This window comes from Gossypium hirsutum, chromosome A05 (assembly GCF_007990345.1).
Source record: "Gossypium hirsutum isolate 1008001.06 chromosome A05, Gossypium_hirsutum_v2.1, whole genome shotgun sequence".
In the NCBI taxonomy this organism is placed as follows: Eukaryota; Viridiplantae; Streptophyta; class Magnoliopsida; order Malvales; family Malvaceae; genus Gossypium; species Gossypium hirsutum.
Genome location: NC_053428.1, coordinates 28,141,196 through 28,165,366, shown reverse-complemented (window position 1 = coordinate 28,165,366; position 24,171 = coordinate 28,141,196). Strand labels below are relative to the sequence as shown.

At 35.1% G+C, this 24,171-nt stretch overlaps 3 protein-coding genes across 4 annotated transcripts; all 3 read right to left on the bottom strand.

Moving 5' to 3' along the window:
* Positions 1-38: 38 nt before the first annotated feature.
* Positions 39-4,814, bottom strand: LOC121229010 (T-complex protein 1 subunit beta). Its single transcript, XM_041112117.1, has 12 exons — positions 4,350-4,814; positions 4,023-4,079; positions 3,854-3,910; positions 3,610-3,675; positions 3,410-3,521; positions 3,073-3,201; positions 2,150-2,221; positions 1,801-1,916; positions 1,557-1,633; positions 937-1,422; positions 536-851; positions 39-387 (listed from the first exon to the last, which is right to left on the bottom strand). Exons 2-12 carry the CDS (start codon positions 4,026-4,028, stop codon positions 241-243), a joined length of 1,584 nt encoding a protein of 527 aa, XP_040968051.1. The 5' UTR covers positions 4,029-4,079; positions 4,350-4,814; the 3' UTR covers positions 39-240.
* Positions 4,815-5,284: 470 nt separating this feature from the next.
* On the bottom strand, positions 5,285-10,790 carry LOC121229009 (L-ascorbate oxidase homolog). The gene is made up of 7 exons (XM_041112116.1): positions 9,754-10,790; positions 9,560-9,669; positions 7,641-7,911; positions 6,842-6,944; positions 6,057-6,768; positions 5,883-5,961; positions 5,285-5,783 (listed from the first exon to the last, which is right to left on the bottom strand). The coding sequence occupies exons 1-7, from the start codon at positions 9,889-9,891 to the stop codon at positions 5,571-5,573; spliced, it is 1,626 nt and encodes a 541-aa protein (XP_040968050.1). The 5' UTR covers positions 9,892-10,790; the 3' UTR covers positions 5,285-5,570.
* A 2,160-nt stretch (positions 10,791-12,950) lies between these two features.
* Positions 12,951-20,661, bottom strand: LOC107957621 (ubiquitin-like domain-containing protein CIP73). 2 transcript variants are annotated; one of them, XM_016893166.2, is made up of 18 exons: positions 20,271-20,661; positions 19,382-19,533; positions 19,135-19,252; positions 18,414-18,521; positions 18,191-18,309; positions 17,965-18,045; positions 17,422-17,589; positions 17,275-17,341; positions 17,042-17,196; positions 16,361-16,525; positions 16,206-16,277; positions 15,349-15,469; positions 14,984-15,262; positions 14,780-14,868; positions 14,480-14,692; positions 13,843-14,397; positions 13,525-13,680; positions 12,951-13,341 (listed from the first exon to the last, which is right to left on the bottom strand). In XM_016893166.2, the coding sequence occupies exons 2-18, from the start codon at positions 19,508-19,510 to the stop codon at positions 13,270-13,272; spliced, it is 2,667 nt and encodes an 888-aa protein (XP_016748655.2). In that variant the 5' UTR covers positions 19,511-19,533; positions 20,271-20,661; the 3' UTR covers positions 12,951-13,269. The 2 variants fall into 2 exon arrangements, with proteins under 2 accessions (XP_016748655.2, XP_016748656.2); XM_016893167.2 differs by having other exon boundaries at positions 17,446-17,589; positions 20,271-20,583.
* Positions 20,662-24,171: the final 3,510 nt, after the last annotated feature.

Below are 24,171 nucleotides of genomic sequence, written 5' to 3'. Positions count from 1 at the left end.
ATAATCACTATTTTTCCAACACAATAAAGGAAAATGAATTAAAAAGCAGTCCAAAGAACGTTTCTTCATCTTTTTCAGAACTGAAACACAGCCATAAAAACTTTCAGTTCCAGAATTTCTTCAACCATACAGCAGCAAAAAACTTCAAGAAACAAATGCCAAGATAGATGGTTATCCATTACAACAGAGAAAAAATGCGACTCTTAGATTGACATTGACATTGAAATTGAAATGTCAATTTTACATTCTGTCTTCTCTCTTCCTTGGAGCACATGTAATGATTTCATCGACCCTAAGTATCATCTCAGCAGCCTCAGTTGCAGAGAGCAATACAGCTTGCTTGACTTTGAAGGATTCAGCGATTCCTAGCTCAGCCATATCTCCTACCTGTTTATATAATCATAGCAGCAATGAAGAAAAATTATAAATTATAAGTATCCGAAGCGGTTTTAGAGAAACAAAATCTCTAACTGTACACAATAAATTCATTAGACTCTGTTTTGATTTTTTAGAATAATTGAATTTCCGCACTTACAGATCCAGAGATGACATCAATCCCTGCATTGCATCCCTCCTTGTGGTGCTCCGCACGAAGCTGGGCCACCAAATCTGCACTGTCCAGACCTGCATTGTCAGCAATAATTGTCGGGATGGCTACAAGTGCCCTCGAGAAAGCTTCAATAGCATGAGATTTCTTCCCAGGAGTCTTGCGTGCTAGCTCATCCACTTCCTTTGCCATTACCATCTCAGGCCATCCACCTCCAAGCAATACCCTAGTGTCATTAACTGTCTGAGACAGTACGCACAAGGCATCATGCAGAGACCTTTCAGCTTCGTCCAGCACATGATGGCTGCCATACACAGTAGCATGTCACCCCAAAGCAAACATATCAATAAGCAAGGAAAACAACTAGAGGAAATAGTTTGACACCATACCTTGCACCTCTCAACACAACAGTACAAGCCTGACCCATTTCAACACCAGAAAAGTGAATTAACTTGTCCTCACCAATCATAATCTCTTCAATAAGCTTGCAATGTCCAAGCTTAACAGACTCTGGGTTGTCAAAGGTTGAAGCAATTTCCCCACCTGTTACCAAAGCCAGACGCTCTATCCCATCAAAATCAGCATGCTCGATTGCAAGTATGCTTGCATCGGCAAAGAGTTCTTCAGGGAAATTGTAGATCAACTGCCTGTTAACGAAGCAGTTAATCCCATGTGCCATGATCTTTTTCACCTTTTCTCTCATCTTTTCCTTCTCAGCCCCTTCAATTTCAGCAACCTTAGACATTGAATCAACACGAACACGTGCACCATATATCTTTACTTTGTCAGTATCCATTGCAGTATTTGCAACCAAAATCTTAGCATTTTCTATCCGTTTTGGCTGTCCAAGCCCTATTTTCTTGTCGAGAATGAATCTGAAATCATAAGATGTAAGTTTAAATAAAAAAAAATCAGATTATGGGAAAGGCTGACATAACTAGGACCCCAGCCAATCCAATCAGAAACGATTACAGTGAATGAAGACAATGCGAAGCTCGCGAGGACTCACCCTTCATCTAAGAAAGAATCCTTCAAGGATCCCCCAGGCTTCTTGATAATTTGGATAGCCTCTAAATTTGTGCTCCCCTGCAGTTGCAAGTAAAAGCATTAAAAATTTGATAAAGAAAAATGAGAAGGGAAACTCAATAACAGCAACCACGGCCAGTTGTGCAAAAAAGAATCCTCAACATAATTCCGAATAGTTGAAACACTAATATTTGATCTTAAAATGTTGGATCGAGAGAAATTATCACCTTTAACCTCATAACAGCATCCACAGCCAGTTGTGCAAAATGTTCTTTATCCTGAGAAAGAATTTTAGAACTCAAAGTGGTCCTTGCAATTTTCATCAAGTCTGACTTGAATTTCTCTGCAAAATTCAGAAATGCCATGCGCTATAAGAAGCAACTACATAGAGTAAAGACAAATTCTAATATGGAAACAACAACTTGATTACAAATTTTATCATGTCAAACACATTAAAAAATCTAGTTCAATCAGGAACCAACAAAGCCTAAAACGTTGGGCAAATAATACAAAATGAAGGCATATCCTACAATCCGCACACAAATAAAGAGAACGTATTCATGTCCAATAATTCACCTGCATTCTCTTTGTTATCCACAACCCTCTGCAACAAAGCATTACGAGCACATTCAGATGCCATTCGGTAACCTATAAAACAAGCATACATTGTTATAAACTCTGAAACTTAACTTATTTGGCAATTGGCAATCAACAAAATAAAAGATAAGGGAAATAACTAAATAATCCCTCTGTCCCACTTAAATTCTCATGGATTAAATTTTTCAAGTCAAATTTTTTAAATTTTGACTTCTGTTATTTTAAATATTTTAACTAATTATATTTACAAAAATATATTTAAGAATTATGTTATTCAAAGTTTTTCATATATATTTTAAAATTTTCATCAATAATAATTAAAATAATAAGTCAGAAGCAACAATAAGTGGATATTGGTACTGTTACTGCACGGCAAGCAAAGGATTGGGGATTCAGTAGTCTCATGTAAGTCAAAATAAAATTACCACAAAAAAGTCAGAACGTGACAATTTTATTGGGACAGAAATAGTATATTACAGATATAATTATGCTGTTATAAGTTCAGGAAAAAATTGAGCAAATAAAATAGAAAATGTAATGCTGGAAATTTTACTCCTATAGGAGTTAAGAGAGAAGTATTAAAGTTTATAGTTATATCTCACGCTCATCTTAATAATATACTTCCTTCAAATTTTCTATGATAGAAGCAAATCAGGAAAAAAGAATCACACTGCTAACATGCCTGACTCTTTCTTCACGCTATATAGATATCAAAACTAGATAACAAGTTAAAGCTCGAAGCAACTTAATGCCTACAGGCCACAAAATGCAACATTTAGTGGAAAGGAAAACAAAAATTAAAGATATTAATAAAAAGATTATACAGGATGAACCGTGACATGCAAGGTGCCATAATGGAGAAGAATAATAGAAAGCAAAGTACTAAATGAGGCTAAAAGAACCTGATATTATAGTCATGGGATGAATCTTCGCAGCCACTAGCTTTTCGGCCTCCCTTAAAAGTTCTCCAGCCAAAACAACAACAGACGTTGTCCCATCACCAACTTCATCATCTTGAACTTTGGAGATGTCTGAATTTCAAATTAAGGATGTAATCTAATAAAATAAAAGCTCTTTCCAGATAAAATCAATGACTGTGTTAGCATGGCTCACTGAACCATTTACAGTTCTGTCATGTACTCTTGTGTACCAAAATAACATTGCGAGTTTTAACATGTTGAAGAAACCAAGCAATTTACTCATAAAGTGTAATAACAATGAAGATAATTATAAGGATACCAATTAAAACTTTTGCAGCAGGGTTGTCGATATGCAAGGACTTTAAGATGGTAGCTCCATCATTAGTAACAGTGACTTCATGTCCTCTGCCTGTTGATTGCAAAATTTTATCCTGGCAGATAATTTCACCAATAACAAAGTCAAGGATTTAAAGAACTAGTACTCGCATTTAATCTGTATGCACAATGTGGAAAACTTACCATGCCTTTTGGCCCTAGGGTTGTCTTAACCAAGTCAGTAATTGCAATTGCCCCAACAAATGATGCCTGAATGTAACAAAGCTCATGAATATCAGATGTTACTGAAAATAAAATACCCCAATAATAAGAATGCAAAACAAGTATAATCTTAGAATTCCAAAAAAGTAGTAGAAAAAAAATTCATTTAAACCATATTATCAGCATTAAATGTACACAAACTATAAATAATAATGACTCAACTCACCATTCTGGCACGCTCCCCCTTCTCTTCACTAGCGTCATCTTTAAGAATTTTTTCAATCTTTCACATTCAGCCAACCGGTAAGCAATATAAAACTTCAAACCAAATGCATAAATAAATAAATAAAAATCTAACCAACTGACAGTAATTTAGTAGTAGGCAAATAACGCACCGCCATTGAATATAACGTGGTCGAGAGTAGCTGGAGCTTTGGTGCCCAAATAAAGCCCTGAATCACGAGAGCGAAAGAAAAATTTTAGTGTTTTTAATCTAACAATGAAACGAAAAACATCCAAATGCTGCTTAATAAACCATAAACCATAAATTTGTATAATGAGCCGGAGAAATGTTATGCTCAGCAGCACTTTCATTAATCATTCATTTCCTCATTTCACAACCAACAGAACCAAAGTAAACAGTAACATAATCGCGAAAAAATGGAAACAAAGGCTCAAGTTTCAGAAACCCCAGAAAGCTTTGAAATGAATAAAGCTTTTACCTGATCTTAAGCGCGATGTAGAAAATTTGAGATTGAGATCCGAACGAGAACAGAAAATAGAAGCAAGGTTTTGAGGTTTTGGTTGCCTCGGGCCTTTTGCTTGCTCTACTACAAACACCAGTGGTATATACTTTTGAATACTATGCTTATTCGATTTAAATCTGAATTCTGAAAGGCTTCGAGTGAAGTGACCTGAGCGAACTCTCCAGAAGTAGGAATTGTTGAGAAGAAGGGCTATGAACCCTTAACTAATGGGCTTTTACTATATCCCAATTTTAGTCTTAAAAGGCTCGTGAAGTTTATACTTTGCGTTCTCCACCATTTTAGTCTAGAATGCAATTGGTTCAAGCTTTATTTAGGCTATAGGGTCCATAATCATCAATCCCAGATGTAGTTATATGTTATTTTTAATTTTTTTTAGTGAATCATTTGTGAAATGATAAATAGTTTACTTAATTGATTTACTGCTTGAGTTGAAAAGCTCTAAAAAAGCAAAATTTATTCTACCATTCATTTAACCTTGTCTGTACTCTGTAGACAGAGTCAGAAGCAATGGCTAGCTTTCCCAGTCCCTAAATTATATATGTAAAAGTATAGTTAATTTATGTTGACCGCTATGTTTTTTATTTGACTTTTGGCCCTTTGATAATATTTTAGTTTAAATTTTATGAATTTTTAGTAGTTTAATATCTGTATTTTCTCCCTCAATTAAATTAATATATTATGATATAAATTTTTTTCATTAATTTATATCAATAAACACCAATATCATTTAGAAACACCATCATAGATGCCAACCAGCATTGTAATGACCAGTTATTCAACTCTTAAATAATACTTATAAGTGATCAAAATATATACACACATTCTCTGGAAGAACAAGAGCAAAGAGCTGCTCCATTTTAGCTTTGCTCCTATGCATGTGAAAGCAGTACTTGAACTTAAACACACGTCAATTATGATAACAATAAGATAGTACCAATAATTTATGGTTGGAAACCTGAACAATACAAAGGGAATACAGATCTAATCTAAAGTAACAAAGAATGCGACCTCGAGCTGAGGTCCATTAATTTTAGACTTAAATATTAGATGCTAAGCACAATATAATGAGCTATATTATATAATTAAAGATATACATATCAAGATTAGAGGCAAAACTCTACTCTCTTCAATCATCTTCATCCATTCACCACACAACGTTCTTTATCATATGGTGGCTTAGAGCGGTCGGGTGCTTCGGCCAGCTGCCCTACCGCAGAGGAGAGCATTCTTGGGGATGGGGTATTCATCCCTGAGAGATGTTGAATCTGTGTATACACGCAAGTAAAGCTGTTGCCCAAGGTACTGTCTTGCCCAGTACTCAGACCTCAAGTTCCAGATCCCTACGTTGTCAAGTGCCACATATATGGCTGTCCATGATTTTGGATACACCTGCATGCAATTCACCGCATATATACATCAAGTATATTAAACTTGGGTCTTAACTAAGGTAGCTTAATTAAATTGAATAAAGATGATTGATTTAGGTACCTGAGTAGTACAACGTGCAACTGCATCACGTAGATTGTATCCGTTCCTACTAGCTGCTGTCCATTGCCCTCCGTCCATACTGCATTTCAATGTGGTTTCAAAACCAATATGTTAGCACAGGTTCGTGCATAATGTTATGGTGAGAAATGATGTTCTTTAGTGCTTAGTGCTTACCCAACGACAAAGAAAGAGTAGCCATTGAGATGCCAGCTCTGTATGATGTTCTCAGTGTTCTCAAATACAATCTCAACAAAAGCCCTATAATCAGCATTCAGAACTGAAGTGTCAAGGTATATCCCTCCACCATAAGGATTATCTGATATGCTCCCAGGCCGGAAGACTCCTCCAATTTTGAAATAGTCGGCAAGTTTCAAAGGAGTGTCTGGCAGAACAAAGGAAACACTGTTAACTGCATATCTTTGCTTCCCATTAACTTGTCCCGCAGAGTTTGCAAGCCTGATGGTTCTGGTTGTATTAATGAGACCATAGTGATAGGAGCCCTGAGGGTTAGGCCTTGGTCCACTCGCTGTAAGGTTAGTCCTGATAGAGCGTGCCTGGTTCAAAGACCAGTCGATTTGGATGGTGGGTCCACCAGGAGGAGGACCAGAGACAGGGCCAGCAGAATTACTGTAACGTAGGGTCGCAGTCGTGGTGAGAACGGGGTTGGTGAAGCGAGTAGAGGCAACAATGTAATAGTCTTGTGCAGGCTGATCAGCTGTGAATAAAACGGAGCACGATTGGCCTAGGTGAAGGTCGATGGAAGAGTAGGTCGTTTGCAGGGTGTGTGTTCCCTCCACTTCAACCAACGTCAACCTGTGGTTTTGGATGCGGAAATTGAGAGAATTTTGCAGTCCAACATTTGATATCCTAAGCCTGTAGGTTTTGCCTGCAACACAATACATGATCCTCATTATGCTTGATCCTGTTTAGTCTTTACTAGTATAAGAAAAATTAAGTACCTTGTTCAACATTGAAGGAGGCACCACCAGGTCCACGACCATTGATAAGGACTCCATCAGGGAAAGGAAGCTTCTTACCACCATCCAGATGAGCTTGCAAAACCTGCACAACCCCATTTTTTCAGTTTCTTATCAATTACCAACACCATAATACCTTGTATAAAATCAAATTCTTATGCAGCTGTTATAATCATTACTTCATTATCCCCGCTAGGAGACATGCGCTGGCCCCAGATGGCAAGCTACATAAAAATGTTGAATATATACATGACAATAACACACCTAAGTTGAGCATCCTAGGAAACCATCATGTCTGTGCTGATGATTAAGAGAGAAATAGACATATATCAGGCGCAACGCATTTGCGGACAACTTCTTGATCTAATGGTAAGTTATTTTATCTTTTGTGGTATAAAAGTTCAGGTTTAATCCTTAGCATCACTACCCATTCCCAAAAAGAAAAAACAAAAAAGCAATGTCTTTTCCCTGTCACGTTTAAAACGTATCAAAATAAACCAAGGCTGAGCCAAGCAGGAAATGACAAAGAAAATGACAGTCCAGAAATCCAGCTGTAAAAGGGGGTGATAAAGCCATAGCCCACAGCCAGCATTGAATAGTCAAAAAAAAAAACCAAATTTGCTTTGCTTCGTTAATCCAACTAACGCCATTATGCTGCCGACAGACACTGGGTGATCCCACCATGTTAAATTGTTGTACCCATACTGCCATAGTTATGAATAGCAGGCATTTTTTTCCAACCTAAAAGCAAGCAGCTTTAATTTGAAAAAATGTATAGTACCGTGTGATTGGACTTGTACCAATCGCCAATGAGCACAGTGTAATCCCCGGCTGGGTCAGGGAAGGGGACTGGGATTCGTGGGCGACTAAGGATCCTGATCCCTCCAAAACCACCAGCTGCCTTGTGGAATCCAAGTGATGGGTAGTAATAGAAACTCCCTATTTGATCCTTCACCTGAAGCATGTATGTGAAGTTCTTTCCTGGTGGAATAGGGCAGGTTGTGCCATACACGCCGTCTTCATACGAGTTCCTCCTTTGTTGGACTCCATTCCTACAAATTTACAGTCTTCAGCTAAGTAAATAAATCTTGCAAATGATAAAAAAAACAACTAATATTTGCCTATTTAAAATGTGCAGCCTAATTCACGATCCAATTTTGAACTGGTTGTCTTTCACTGCTTTGCTTTGAGATGCTAAAACAACCACCCCACCTGTTCTACTTGATTCACTGTCTTTTTTTTTTTTTTTCAACTTTGTAAATGAACCATGTCAAATTTTGTTATCAGTCCTTATATTATACATAAGATATAAGATGTCTGTACTCTAATTGCATCAATTTTAATTATATATTTTCAAAATTTTAGATTTCAATCCAGACTTAAATGGTAATAATTAAATCCGTTAAGTCAAATTTTACTATTAATCCGGCAAAATGTATAAAGTGTAGATTTAATCATTGTTCTCTAATTTGATTATTTTTAATTTATATTTTTATTTTATTTTAATTTCGGTCATAAGTCAAATGATAGACACTAAATTTATTAATTAAAATGATATGATATTTTCATAAGTATTATGTAAAAATAATAAATTTAAATGTTTTTTAAAAAATACATAAACTAAAAATGATAAAATTAAAGTGGATGTGCACCTAAAACAAAGACTAATAACAGGATTTGACTATAAATCATCCAAGATAAACATTTTTAGGTCAAATTATGATTTTGGTCCCTATTGTACTCAAATTAAAATTTGATCCTCATATTTTAATATCTATCCTACTTTTGCAATATTATTAATTAATCCAAATTATTAACACAATTAATTGTTGTTGTTAAAGTCTTAATATAAATTATTTTTAAAAATATCATATATCGATCTATTGCTTAAATATTTTTTTTAAGTCCAGTCAAATAACTTTATTTAATAAAAATTTATATGTCAACAGAACATTTTAATGCAAATAGTTAATAATTTGGATTAACTAATAATATTATTAAAACATATAATCAAATCATGCCAAATTAAAATACAAGAACTAAATCTTAAAATTTTAATTCAGTAGAAAACCCAAAACCAGAATTTGACCAAACATTTCCTACTTACAACTATAAAAGACTTCATAAAAACACAATGTAAGAAGGGGAAAAAATTGGACAGGTCAATCAACTTGTTTCCAGATTATGAAATTATAAATATGATAATTAAGGCTAATATCTTGTGTCCACATCTCTATTCCTGTATTCCTAATCCACTTGATCTTCTTCCCCATATATGTTACATGTAGGAGACAGCTAATACAAAATAAATGGCCCACTTGAATCAAGGATGATTAATGAGGTTTTAAGTAGGCAGATTAACGACCATTGATTCAACATTTTTCCCAATTAATTCAAAAGTTAAATGTTGTCTTTCTCAATCGAAGGACAAGCCGCTTTCTAATTACAGCAAAGCAAAAGGTACTTGTTTTAGCCACATATGCTTTACTCTAAAAAAAAAAAAAAGAAAACACAGATCTGCCATGATGAGATCAAAGCACATGGACGTTTTTTTCCTAGCGTTCACGTTTACCAATGTAGGAAACAAGACAAGAATAACCGATCATGTGTAGTGACCGACTATAATGGTCTCCATATGGCAGTGAAGTAAGTGGAAGAAAAAATGGCACGTAAAAAAGTTGCCTCCAAAAAAATTCATACCAGGAGAGGAGAAAAGATTCGTTTAAGTTGTTATAGACGTTGATGATGAGGTTGTCGTTGGTAACAGAGTGAATATCAGGGCCTGGGAATTGCCCATTTATGAGAAGACCCTGGAAAATAGAAGATATATAAGGTATTGACCGACATATATAGACCGACAATGAAACTCTATTATGAGGTTATGAAAAGCTTACCGTTTGACGAACGCCAAGAGGGTAAATGTCACCGTACGTAACATTCCAGCTGTAGAACCTATAGGGATCTTCGGCGCCAACAATGGCGAAAAGAGAAGCGGCGGCATAAAACAATGCTACCGCCGAGTGAAGCGGCATTTTGGGTCTAATGGAAGGGAAAAGGAGAGGTTTAGAATAAAAGGGCAGGAGCAGTGAACTGAAAGAGTTAATAAGGGGATAGGATGGCACAATATTTAAGGGAGGCTATATTAAATGGGTTGAACAGTTGAAAGTGTGAGTAAGCCGTAAAGGAAAAACCAAATAATAAAAAAAGGAGGGAAAATTTGAGGAGATAAAAATGGAAAAGAAAGAGGAAAGAGAAAATTGAATTAAAGAAAATTGAATTAAAGTGTCGGTGGAAGGGTGTCCTTACATTAGCTCACTGTTTGAATTCTGAATGTGTTTGTCTCCCACATGGTTTTGGGGTTCTTTGTTTTGTTCTTCCAAATTATGGGAGGTAGAGAATTACTACAACACTAATGTTTGTTCTTAATGTTGAGTTCTCCATTTTTTTTAGAAAGAAAATGCTTTTTTGATAAGCTTGCAACATATGGAACTATTATCAAGTCGACAATTTAGGGTGGAGTTGTGTTACCAGTAGAGCAGAGGTTGTTGGGATTATTTAGTCAACATGGACGATGATGATGGCTCAATTGGTGCTTTGTTTTGTTCTGAAATAGAAAATATTCATTACCCCCTAAATAACGCAAATCTAAAGCTTGCTTGGTTTGTTACGCTCAAGCATTACTTGTCACTGTAGTACTACAACTATCAGCCAAGCATTTGTATTCAAAACGACAGCAACAAAGAGAGTAGTAAGACGGCTGAGTCTAACTCTCGAGGAGATCTTTCAATATCTCTCGCATCATAGTATTTAACTTATATACAGATGTTTGGAGTTTTTTAAAAGAAATTACAATTTTTGATGGTTTGGGATGCTGAAGAGAATGCTGGATTTTACTTTCTAAGTCAGGTGGTTGGTTTTTCTTGAATTGAGGTCGTCAGTGTTTTCATTGAGCTTTTAGTTAGTTTTATCTTTTTAAGTGTCGAAAGAATTTTATTATAGCTGAGAAATGGCTTCATTGGGTGGTTGTTAGTGATGGAGGCTAAGTTTTTAGGGCTAGCGAATAAAGAGCTCATTGGTTACATCGAAGACTTATGAGGGAGTTGAGGTTAGCAGGTAAGTAAGCCTACTGGCTCGCATCAATCTGGTGTCAACAGATGACCACTGGAGTAAAAGCATAAATATTTTATATCTCAATTCATAACCGACCGTGGATCATCTAATTCAAATTCAAGGTATAAATCAAATGATTAGCCGATGCTTTTCAAACAAAAGAGGGGTCACTACTTTTCACTTTTTCCTTTATAGCGACTTGGGAGAACGAGCTTTGGTGAACTGGAAGCCACATACACTGCATAATTCTCCTAAAACTTGCCTCGAACTTTGCTTTTCTCTTTTATTATAACTATCATTTAGTAATTAAGTGTATTAATTTTGATGTTATATCTTCCCAACTATATGTGCAAAAACCCAATGATCATTGAGTGGGGACTTGAGGAAGAAATAATGGAAACAATACTGCTGCTAGCTAGCATTAGCCTTGTCAGTTAAATGCATGAAAAATAAGCTGTGCTGACGATGCCATAAATGAATGGTCACGACATGAGGCAAGGCAACGTCCCCACGTCCTTAGTAGCATGTGCCATCATCGCAATTTGCAAAGGCGCCTCAATAACGCAAAACTACAAGACCATAATCCATGAATGGAAATCCCCTATTTCAAGGTAAATCCAACAACATCCATTTAACTTGACCCACAGTTTTAAGTGTCCTTTAAAATTGAATTTCAAAAGCAACCTGTGATATAACAAGTAACAAAATCGATGATATGTTTGTTGCCAAAGATAAGATTAGGAAATTCTGCAGGCTCGTAGGACCAACCAACCCGCAATTAGTGGGCATGTTATGTTCTTACCATACAGGCAGGATAGCGTTAGCTATAAAGACCGCAGAATAATGAAAATTGCGACATGAGTCCAAGAACACACATGGAAATTTAGCACTTTGCTTTCCAACTACATATGTCAACCAAGGGGTTATAAATAAACCGAGCTTAAATGAATAAATTTTTTTATTTATGTTCGTTTGTTTATTTTTAAACTTATTCATGTTTAGTTTGTATTCGTTAAAAATTTTAAATTCTTGTTCATGATCGTTTATCTGAAAATATGTGCGTTCATATTCGTTTGTTTAATGTTCACAAATAATGTTAATAAATAATAAACACACAGAATAATAAATATATACATATACACACATATTGTTTAGATATAAAATAGTTAAATATAAATATTAATAATTATATTATAAATGAAAAAATACAAATCAAAATAATTTTATTAATATATACTAATAGAACAATAAACGAATTTTAAGATAATTTTATTAATATATACTAATGAAATTTTTATTAAAAAAATCATTAATAAATAAATGAGTCAATAAACAAACTTATAAACGGGCTTATTCATGAACATAAACGAATCGACATACCTCTATTCATATTCGTCCATTTATTAAACGAACATAAATTTTTTATTTATATTAATTTATTTAATATAATAAACAAACGCTATACAAACGATTCACAAATACTTCGTCAAACATTCTAGTCATTTACACCCCTAATATCAACAAACGGATGAGTCTGACAGTCATACTACAAGAAAATAACTCTATTTTCACACCGTTCATGACTTTGGAATTCAAGTATCGCTTCTGATCATATATAAATGATATAGTCTTGAATTGAAAACACGAGGCTTTCACCATATCTACTTTTTAATACCCTTTAGATTACTGAATAATATGCCTATTATGTTGAACAAAACATAGAATGTGTTCATTATATGTTGCCACCAAACCACCATCCACAGCTCTGAATCCCCCTCTTGATTCGGATGGCAATGAAGAAAGCATATAAAAAACTAATTTCTCATGAAAATCAAAACGAGTGCTGACTGCCGAGTCCGAGTACCCATATAGCAGTTCAAATTATTCAATCACTCATCCAACAAAGCTTTCAATTATTCAATCACCAATCCACTCATCCAACTGTTGAGTATATATATATATATATAAGATCACTAGAGCATTTGACCTCAATAGAGGATAGGTAGTTAATTGAAAAAACTGGTAATAGATGTTTACATTTTCATATCGAAGAAACCAACCTAAAGAAAAAGGCTAGTGGAACTTGTATCTTTCGAGAAAACAGAACATACTTTTATCATGGTAATTCCAATTTGATGCAACAACTAAACAAAGAGCACTTTCATAACAAATATAAGATCAAACAATCCCCCAGAAGCCTAAGTTCATGATAGAATCTGGGTAAGAAATGACCCAGTAATTAGCTGCACGACTTTTAGAAATTCAAAAGAACTAAGTTTTAATTTTCAGAATCAAGAGAGCTAGAACTTATCCTTCTCAGATTTATCCTGAAACCTTTGACGCAAGTCCTGCTTTAGCATCTCTGTGTAATCCTGGCCATGTAAGAAAATATTAATGAGTTTCTGTACAATAATCACCCTGAAAAATTAGCCGGTTAAAAAGACAATGTTGCTTAAGCCATTTTTTTCTCCCCAAAACGGAGGCACTTCAACCACAAGCTTCTTTAACAGGTAAGAAACCCAAGACGCAAAGGCACTCAAACTTTGACAACTTACCTTGGCAAGACCTTCATTACCACACAACTCATTTAGAAGTTCTTCAGCATTCCTCCCATTGCCATATACCTGAACTGCATTTTCGGCAACAGCATGGAAGACGTCATCTGGTACATTAGACTGCTCGATCCTCTGAGCAATTTGTTGAATGTCATCCTGGAATGTCACCATCTCAATATTACATGCTAATTACACGTTATATAAAAAATTTTGGGGGGGGGGGGGGCTAAAAAATCCACATTATCAACCAAAATAAAACCTGAAATCATGATAACATGATTTATCAGTGGCAGTTGACTTCCACCCATCACACTGTACCTGTGATTTAGATTCTACAGCAGGGAAGGATGGAGTTGCAGATGACCCACAACCAAGCGCCTGAGAAACAATGGGCATCATTTGTTGGACCATCCGTGACAGATCAATACCACCACCTTGGCCTCCTACGAAACCTGAAAACATGTTTCCAATATCCTGGCTATCAACCTGCTGAGCTAGTTGACTAACAGTGTTCATGATTTGCGGACTTTGAGTCAGTTGCTGCAACATATTCCTAAAATCATCTGGAGAACCAGCACCAGTTTGCTGAGAAATCCCCGCCAATAGGCCATTCAACGCAGGACTTTGAAGAACTTGTGAGACAGCATTAGCAGCAGCTAATTGATCATCTGAACCCTGCCCTCCTGATAATCTACTACCCAGAACACCTTGATTACCTGAGGAAGAATCTACCCTACTCAGAGAAGAGCTCTGAGAAGCAAGTGACTGCAAAATCTGTTGACCAGCCGTTCTAGCACTCAGATTGTGATCAAGTGAAGAACTAGCTGTTCCATTAACACCGGCAATTGAAGATTTTGTTGGTTTGACTCGTCTCTGACCAGAAAGATATCATATGCTCACTGTCAATAATTTTAACATAAACAGATTCGAATGAAGTGAAAAATTATCATCACACCTTGCGTTCCAAACCCCCCAACCCCAATCCAAGTGGTACAGGTTTGGCATTTTCCTCACTGGATCTAGGAGCACTTCCTGATGGATCTTCCAACTTCACCAAAGGTTCTCCACTTGAACTAGGAGGGCATCCAACTGTGCCAAGTGATATATCCTGTGAACTCTCACCACTCTCAGTATTATCATGTCTTCCTTCAGCATGTTCAGGTTGTGACTGATTATTAATAGTAACAGAGAACCCGTCAGAGATACTAAACAGATAGTTCTTAATTGAGATCATTTTATTGTGAATAAAGCACACCTTCAGTTCTTCAGTTTCAAGGTTTGCTGGTAGAGCAACAGTAGAATCCTCAGCTCCACTAGCAACCATATTATTAGGCTGCTGACTACCTGCACCAGCTACAAATATGAATTCTACAATTCTACTTTGACCTTTAAAGACCAGAGAAATCATACGAACAACAATGTAGTTATTAGCATCTGAAAACAATTAACTGCCAGCTACCTGACGCATCCTGGTTATCTCCCTGCATACTAACTAAGTCTCTAATTCTTGAATTGATTTCAGCAACCATAGAGGATAGTGAAGACTCGGTGGGAGGAGATTGTGCAGCACTGGACATTGCAGCAGTGGCACGTGCTTGGGGAGCAGAAGCAACAGTGTTCCGCACAGGAAGAACCCGCATTGAACCAGAACCAGCATTATTACCACGTTCCCCTTGCCTCCCTTCCCCGTTGTTTGTTCTATTACCAACAGCTGAAACCACCGGTGACAGTGCAGTACCTGACAATAATTAGCAGTTACAAATAAAAAAACAGAGTACAACTGAAAGGGAAATTATGGCCTGGCTAGAAGCAGATTTTACCCACCAGGATGTATATGGATGTTTATGTGCCGTGGAGCGTTTCCAACACCAACAGGACCTACAGTCAGAGAATTTGATGGAGAATGGGAACCACTAAAGAGGGATCTGGTTTGAAGGGGAAAAGGCTGCAAATAAACAATCAATGCATGCGTGATGAACAGGATCCTAAAGAGAGTTCAAACACTTGAATAAACTAAGCAAGATTATCGATAATTGTTTCAGCACCTCTCATGGCAACTGGTGAAGTAAAATGCCAAACAGAAAACAACCAACAATAACATGTTAAGATAGTAAAATACAAGTTTTTACATCTCAAAAACTCCCTGCTTCTTTTGAAAAGTAAACACAATTTCTCTCATTTTTGCACCCTAGCATCCCTTACTGTTAATCCTAAGCCCTCAAAAGAATTGCTTTCTATGTCAGAAGAGCATAGGAACATCTCTATAGTTAGATATATGGACCTAGAGAGACCAGATGGATATCATTCTCTGCAATTTAGCTACTGTGAATAACAATAGATAGAAGAACATATATTAGAAATGCTTGAATGATTTGCTCAGAGTAGACAAACAGGAAATCAAAATATTACCATAAATGAATAGCTTATATTAGCAGGATTTTGCAGAATTTTACCAACTTGATATTACCATGTATCATACTCTTCAGTTTAGCTATTTGTGAATGGCAATCAACACAAAATACATACTACATAGAAATTAAGAATCTGCTACTTGAATGAAGTGCTCAGAGTTGATCTGACAATCAATATATCTAAATATTACCATACGTAAATAGAATATATTAGCAGGATTTTGCAGTTATTTTATAACTTGATATAATGCACACAAACTTTTAGCATACCTGAACCATTATAGGATTCGGCCCTGAAGGAGATATATAAACTGCAGGTCCAGCATTAACTGAAGATTCTGCCTGTGAATTGCATGAAACATTTAGTGGCATGTTATTATTCAAAGAGAACAGGAAATAAGGACACAAAAGATTGTAGGCCATACAGGAGAATTTCCCATACGCAGCGTCAATATGGTTCGGCCAAGCTCTAAAAGAAGGGAACCTAAGTGCTGCATTGTAAGACCTGCTTGTGCTGATTCTGTTTGAATTTGCCCCCTCACTGTAGGATCAGAAGAATCCCTCTCTTGCTCTAAACGTTCTGCAATATGCTACAAAAGTAGCAGCATATTAAAGATGCAAAGAATCAGATGATAAAATTTCAAACTTTTAAGGTAGAAATAAAAAAATGTGGAATCTATTTGGAGTAAATATATAATACTTTTTCTTCATGAAAACCACTGCAACTTAAACTATGCCTTTCAAACCATATTGGAGTAAATATATAATACTTTTTCTTCATGAAAACCACTGCAACTTAAACTATGCCTTTCAAACCATATAACAGAAAGAATTCTCCTTTATCTTCCTCAATCTACACGTACTTAAGGAATTTCATAACATACAAAATTTTCACCATAGAAAGCCCGTAATTATACATGAGAAAAAGAATTCACAGAGATTTTCGCACAACTCTAATACAGTTTAAAAATTAAAGAAGGAAACTAGTATTCCACATACCATATCAACCTCAACATGAATTTGGTTAAACATTTAATAACAATCAAAAGCCTAAAAGTTTCCAGAAAATGGAAATTACAGGAAACATACTAAGGCATGGTACTTACAGTCAATGCACCAATAGCATGACTGTTGAGAAGCCGTACTGCATTTCGAATTACAATGCTCAATGCTTCAGGTGTCGGCAGACCTCGTGCATCAGATGGTAATGCTACCCTTGGTTGGTCCCTTGTGTTAGTTGTAGATGTGTGTGGCTGATAGCCTGAATAATGCAGTAGCAATTAGTTATTGCAACTACTTTCAAAAAAATAATTTAAGTTAATGCTTCTAGTGGTATCACCATTTGGAGAATGCATCTCCATGCGGTTCATAAATTCCAAGAGAGCATTTAAGGAATCAGGAATTGGCTGGAGAAAAGGAGAATGATGGAATTAGATAACAATCAAATTGTAATCTGCTAAAAGATGAATAAGTTTAATTGCACTACCGTATTAAGGGATGGAATAGATACTTGTGCTGCAGTCAGAGGAATTGGCATAACTTGATGAGCAACCTGAAAGGATTGACCAGGAAATGATGGCGCAGATTGTGTCTGATTTCCTTGTTGGTTCCCTCCACCACCACGCACTCCATTTGTTTCATTCCCTTGAGGAGCCTGAAAGGAAGTATCATTTTTATCGTTAAATTATTTTGAGCCTTCTATATTGCAACCACCTTGAGAAACTGAAAGCAATATCAACTATTACTTAACCCTTAAGCCATCACATTATTTTCTACTTTTTCGAGTTTCCCTCTTGTATTTGAATCACTGACATATTCATTAGAGTTAACAGTATACATAAGACAATCTGAAAAGAATTAATATTTTTAAACCCGAAGCATTTGCCAACAGGAAGCTTAGGTGGAAATATGTGCATCTGTTACAACTAACAATGAAGGCAATTAATCAAGACTTTTCAATACAACAAAAAATTCAAATTTAATTTGTTAAACTTTAAGCAAAGATAAATTTTGATCAAGCATTACTCACAGAGGTTGAAGACTGTGTAATGGTACCATTAGTAGTAGACTGGCCTCCAACTCCAAAAGAATTTAAAACTGCCCCAATAACCTATAAGTCAAGCAACAAATAATGACATAATACTCAGCATTGCTTCACACACATTGATGTACAAGCAATTAAAGAACTCAGGTTATGAAACAGATTTAAAGGTGAGTTGAAATGCTTCACAAGTAAAAAGAGAAAATGCACCCACCCGACTAAGGTCTGGAGCACTGCCATCACCTTGATCTCCAACATTAAAGGTCCCAAGAACCACACTGTGCGAAATCTGCCCGACTCGATTACGAGGGATGCCCGAAGCAGCATCATTTCCTGCCATTTATTTCAATTAACTCTTGATATCTACTGCTTTTAGTAAAACGCATTAACGCGCAGAACTTCAAAGACCAAACAAGCACCACCATATGTATTGATACCTCTATTACTGTTATTTCCATCTGCCTCTCCTGAACTTGCATCAGATGAAGGCTGTGATTGGGCAGGCTGCCTTTCAACTAAGTGCAATGTATGCCCATTCTCAACATCTAAAAATCCAGTGAAGGATATATTGCATAAAGTGAACCATAGCAAAGGAAACTGCCGCAAACAGCAAACTTGAGAAAGTAGACAAGACAGCATCTTGATTCCCTTCTTTTGATAGTTACAACTACTAGTTTACAATTGTAATTACACTTATGATGCATAATATTAAGTAACTAAGAACTAATATATTTGATACTACAGGGTACATATTCAAGCCGATTAATTAGTGCTCATTTTGGACAATGTTGGGTTGTCTATATCATGCAAATTTGATAGAACAGGAAATTATAAGCACAAGTATTAAAGAGATAGCAAAAGAATATAAGGGTAAAAACTTTGAAACTTAGACTCACTTCTTGTATATATAATGGCTCAATCAAAAGCAGTTACAACCACTAGCAAACTACGTACTTTCCAGGAACAAAGCCAATCTATACTTGCATGCAATGGTCATGCTTTAATTCATATAATTGGGATAATTCTGCTCATGAACATGGCATCTATGTAAGTAATGATTAGTCCTGCAGCAAGCTGCAGTACAGTAGATCTTTAATATAGAACAAATCAGATTTAATTAAGGCAAAGAAGTTCTCTATCAAACAGATGATCGGATACGATATTCAAAAAGGAGATGATCATCCTTTAAGACCTTTCCCCTGAAAATCAGCCGTTGCCGACCAACTGGGACACCAAGCTCCCTAGCTATTTTCTCCTTGAACGATGAAACTGGTGTCTGAGTTCATCCAAGTAATAAGGTATCAGCTAAAAGCTCGATGAGGCTCAAAATCATTTTATTAAAAAAGAGATGCACTGCATGGCAAGAAATTTATGAGAATGCAAATGCTTAGAAACAAGCACTCACATTTTTGTCAACAAGAAAACTAAAAATTTGCGAATCCAAAGTCTTGATCTTTAGCTCTACAAGTGAATCAGAAGACTCTCCAGAAGTGCTGCCCATGCTCGAACCTTCATTGGAGTGCTGATCTGCCATGGAAGTTCAACAGGTACCAATGCCTAGAACAGAGAAAGGAAAGTAATAATATTATTTCAATTAGGATTTTCAACTAATTCAAATTCACAAAGTAAACTATCATCGGCCAAAAGCACTTAGCTCCTAAAGCTGTTGAAATCACAACAAATCAGCAGCCAAGGGCAGAAAAGAATAATTGTCTAGCTAATTTCTCTAATTACCAAGACAAACATTAGTTAGTTGTCTATTAACATGATAAAAATAATATTAAAATCTTTGCTCAAAATGAAAAAAAAAAGTTTGCTTGGCACAACTTTAGAATCTTATTTAATTGAGCACTAAGATAGATCTTCATTTCGTTTATAACAATAACATAAGTCCAGAAAACGCATTACAATCGATTCTTTTAGCCATGGCCAACAAAAGTCAAAACTTCCTACATTTTAAGGTGCTTGTTTGCATAACCAAATACACAACCAAAATGCATTCAAATTTCCCTTTCAAAAAAAAAACAAAAGGAAAGGAAAAGTGAAAGGAAATGCAGAATAATAATAAACAAAGATGTTATGTCAAATGCAATAAATCGGAAACGACGATAACATCAATAAATGAACAATTACATAGCAATCGTCGGATCGAAGAACCTAGAGGAAATCAAATAAGATCAAAATCATTTAAGACCGAAAATAAAATCCTCACCATCAAATCCTAGAAAACGGAAGGTTCACATCGAAAAACATAGAAGAAAATAAAAAGTAATAATGGAACCAAAAGCACGAACCTAAAAAGTATGCAGAAGTCTAAATCGAACAGCGAAAATCCGATGAAAGCTAAGAATTCGAATTGATGGATGAAAAAGGCAAAAAGCAACGGAAATGGAGGAGTTGCTTCTAGGGTTCTCCAAATCGCGACGTCCCGGGGAAGCTGAGTTCGGCTACGACGATGCCTATGTGGCTTGTTTATGATATGAGAGAGATTTGATTCGAGAAGAATCTACACCAATCAGCATCCCATGAAGCGGATGGAAATTTCCAGCGGCGTCGTTTTGAGTGGCTCGTGAGTGGTCAGTGACTCGTGTCGCGTCTCTTCTCTTCTATTCTTTTGTCAGCTTTTCGAGTCTTCCACTTTCACTCCGTTTTCTTGGGCTTAAGGAAATCTGTCAAATTGCATGTAACGACTACTGCACCGATCCGATGGTATTTTGAAGCCCAGCCCATGAAGAACCCACTCAAGAAATGTTATAAGCTTTCTTTTCCATGGAAAAATATTTATTTGCACTAGCAACATATGCCCCTTTTAAATTTTTACTTAGAAAGTTTTGATTTGATTATTTATTTGTGTCAAATTAAAAAATAAAAAAAAATTGAAGATTAAAATATTTTTAACTCTTTATGCACTTCATAAGTTTGAAATTTAATTTTTTTTACTTTTATTTTCAAAAACATAGTTTTTTACTTTTTTGAATTTAAAAATTTAGATTCAATTCTTACCATCAGTAAAATTCTTCTATTAAATTATCTAGTGTGACATTTTAAAATTTAAAAATAAATCACTTGATATTCATGTAATAATAAAAATAAGGTTGAAAACATTTATTAGGATTTTTTCTTAAAAGTATTCATTTGAATCATCAAGATAATTTTTTTTCTTTGTTAGAATTATATTGTCTTTAAGAAAAATTGTCGTCGGCATTTAAATTGAAATAGTTAACAATATTAATTATTTAGACTATCTAATTACATTATAAAAGTAGGTGGACTAAATTATGTCAAAAATTAAAGTATATAAATTAAATATCAAGTTTTAGCATAGTCTAGAGACCGAAATTGAAATTTGACCGTTGTCTTATGATGTTGAAAAAAGCGACACAAACCTAAAAAAAAATGGGAAGCCATGTGTCAATCTCTAAGACTCTTATAGTATTCAAATTATATATGACCACGTAACATTCTAACCAAAAAGTTAATTATATTAACTATTTGGACTAATTAATAACATTATTATAATTATAGGGACCAAGTTATGTTAAAAATTAAAATATATAGATTAAATATCAAATTTAGGCATATTAAAATACTAAAACTAAAATTTAACCTTTTATTATAAAATGCAAATATAAAACTAAAATTTAACCTTTTATTATAAAATGCAAAAAGAAAGAAAGGGAAGGAAAGGAAAAATGGTTGATGTGCCACATGTAAAGACTAATTAATGATATTATAAAAATATAGGGACTAAGGCTTAGTTTGGATGGGCGGTGTGTTTACTTTCGATGAGGTTAAAATCAGCGGTGGTGGTGAGATTAGTTACTATAGTGGTGAGATTGGATACTATAGCAGTGAGATTAGAAATAATGGTAGAGTGTGTATTTGGATTCAAACGCAGTTGTAGCGGTGAGGTGAGAATAAAAAATGACTATTAAGGACATTAGATTAGAATTGATAAATAATAGAAGTTTTTAAAATTATTTTACTTTTATAAAATTATTAAAATATTTGAATTTATAAATTCATTTAATAAAATATTAAAATGTATCTTCCAATATTTTATTATAAATATTTTAATGAATTATATAATCAATTTAAATTATTTATTAGATAAAATGATAATTATTTTTAAGTTTTTATAGTTAAATATTCTTTTATAACAATGATAAATATTATTTTCACAAATAGTAACATTATACTTAGATCAAATTTTGAAGTATCTAAACGGATGATTTTTAATAAAAAAAATATAATAACATAAGACATAACAAGTTTCATTATTATTAGAAATTAGCCTATGATACAAAATGTTTTTACAAATATGAATTCATTAAACTAGTTGCAATGGTTCCCCTTAACATATCGATTTCAAGGTCACTTTCACTGTTAGAAGAACTCGATTCACCTCAATCAAAATAACTTGAAGAGACTGGCATGTCGGGTATATTCTCAAATTGTCGAAAATCCTTATCATTTAACCAAGCATGTCTTTGAATGTAATCATGCAAAACCATTGTTGCAATAACTATTAAAACTTGCTTGTTGAATGAATAACATGGAATATCTCTTAATATTGGCCATTTTTTTCCAGGCTCCAAATGTTCATTTAATCACAGAGCATAATGAAGAATGAGCATGATTAAAGATCTTTTTTCCAGATACTCGACGATTACCTCAACAAAAATCAGGTAAACTGTAACACCCCAAACTCGGCCTAGACATTATAGTCGAATCTGGCGATGTCACATGGAATGAATTTTTGAAATCGAATTTATCGAGTTAAAACTGTTTCCGTTTGTTAGTTTTTTATTTATCTTTCGTCAATTTCAAAGCTATCTCTAGTTAAATTGGTTCATTTAAAAACACATTCTGTAGCAGAAGCTTTGAAAACCGTGATATTTAAAGAAAATTGTTTGCGTTTTAGGAAAAAACATTGTCGTTAATAAAACCGAGTTCTTGTTGCAGTTCTAAAGTTCATGAAAACAGTTAAAATCCAAAATAAAGGCAAACAGTCCAAAAGTCCCAAATTACATCAAAATACCCTAGAAAACAAATAGGAAATAAATACCATAACTAAATTTAAAACAGTTCAATGATCATGTGGTCACAGTTGAGCCCTCTGCCGCCCCGATTCATCTAAGTCTGGGGATTACCTGTATAGATAAAACATGAAGTGGTGAGTTTAAGCCTTAGCCAATTCAGTTACAGTCTTAGATATAAATTAGGGCCTTAGCCCATCTCAAATACAGAATGCATACAGTAACAGAAATCAGTATCCTACCCACCAGCCTCTACACACCAACTTCGACCATCCAAACACCATGTGGGGTTTAAAACACCCACCCAATCCTATACACCAAGTCGTACCGAATGCGGCACATATTAGTAAAATTGCTGCCGAGCTGCCAGATAGTAAGCATAAAAGCCTTTCAGTACACTTCCTCCAATAATCAATCATCCCACCCTAATATAGATGCAACTAAACATGCTCAATGCAGATATACAGAAATACATGCTTACATGCTATTAATCAGTTAACAGTCATACATACAGATCAGTAAACATGCATAGATTTAACATGCTTAATATATATATTATATATTCAGATCACACGATTTAGGGTCTAAGTAGTACTTACCGATCCTACAGTAGATTCACAATCGACTTTGGCGATCCGAGCAACCCTAGGAACATTTTACCTAAATGGGCGACCACACGCTCGTGTGGCGTCAACAGTTTGCAATTTCGACTTTCGTCTAATCTCGTTTTTTACTTTTTCGGGTACACACCTGATACGTTTTCATCGCAAAAGTACTCTCGGAATCACCAGAACCTCAGAGCAAACAACGATGCTTACTAGTAATCTAAACGCCGCTTGAAAGCCTCCAGCCTTTGAACCTCTCCTAAACATAAAACGAATTCCATTAAACCAGGATTCATTAACCAATGAAAGAAACGCACTCATCAACCTACCGATAACGCACCAAAAAACATTGGAACAATGAGGCATGGAATATTGATCCAAAAGAAAGAAAAAACAAACAATGAGGGGAGGTAAAGGAGAAAAAAAACAAAAAAAATAATAACAGGGAAACAAAAACTAACGTCAGAAGACTTGGGGAGAGAGAAACAATATTTACTTTGAGATATCCTGATAACTCCCCACTACTTCACATCCTAACCACCCACTATCGG

Bases quoted from the DNA above. Each gene is read 5' to 3' on its own strand.
- LOC121229009 (XM_041112116.1), bottom strand. From the start codon at position 9,891: ATGCCGCTTCACTCGGCGGTAGCATTGTTTTATGCCGCCGCTTCTCTT. The intron at 6,945-7,640 runs GTACTATACATT...GGGGTTGTGCAG, and splicing joins GGTACAAGTCCAATCACACG to GTTTTGCAAGCTCATCTGGA. The intron at 6,769-6,841 runs GTACTTAATTTT...ATTGTGTTGCAG, and splicing joins CTCCTTCAATGTTGAACAAG to GCAAAACCTACAGGCTTAGG.
- LOC121229010 (XM_041112117.1), bottom strand. The intron at 3,522-3,609 runs GTAAGTTTTCCA...ATTATCTGCCAG, and splicing joins CCCTAGGGCCAAAAGGCATG to GATAAAATTTTGCAATCAAC. The intron at 388-535 runs GTAAGTGCGGAA...TTATATAAACAG, and splicing joins TTGATGTCATCTCTGGATCT to GTAGGAGATATGGCTGAGCT.
- LOC107957621 (XM_016893166.2), bottom strand. From the start codon at position 19,510: ATGGCAGATCAGCACTCCAATGAAGGTTCGAGCATGGGCAGCACTTCT. The intron at 18,310-18,413 runs GTATCAATACAT...AATAAATGGCAG, and splicing joins TGGAAATAACAGTAATAGAG to GAAATGATGCTGCTTCGGGC. The intron at 17,197-17,274 runs GTGATACCACTA...TGCATTATTCAG, and splicing joins GGAGATGCATTCTCCAAATG to GCTATCAGCCACACACATCT.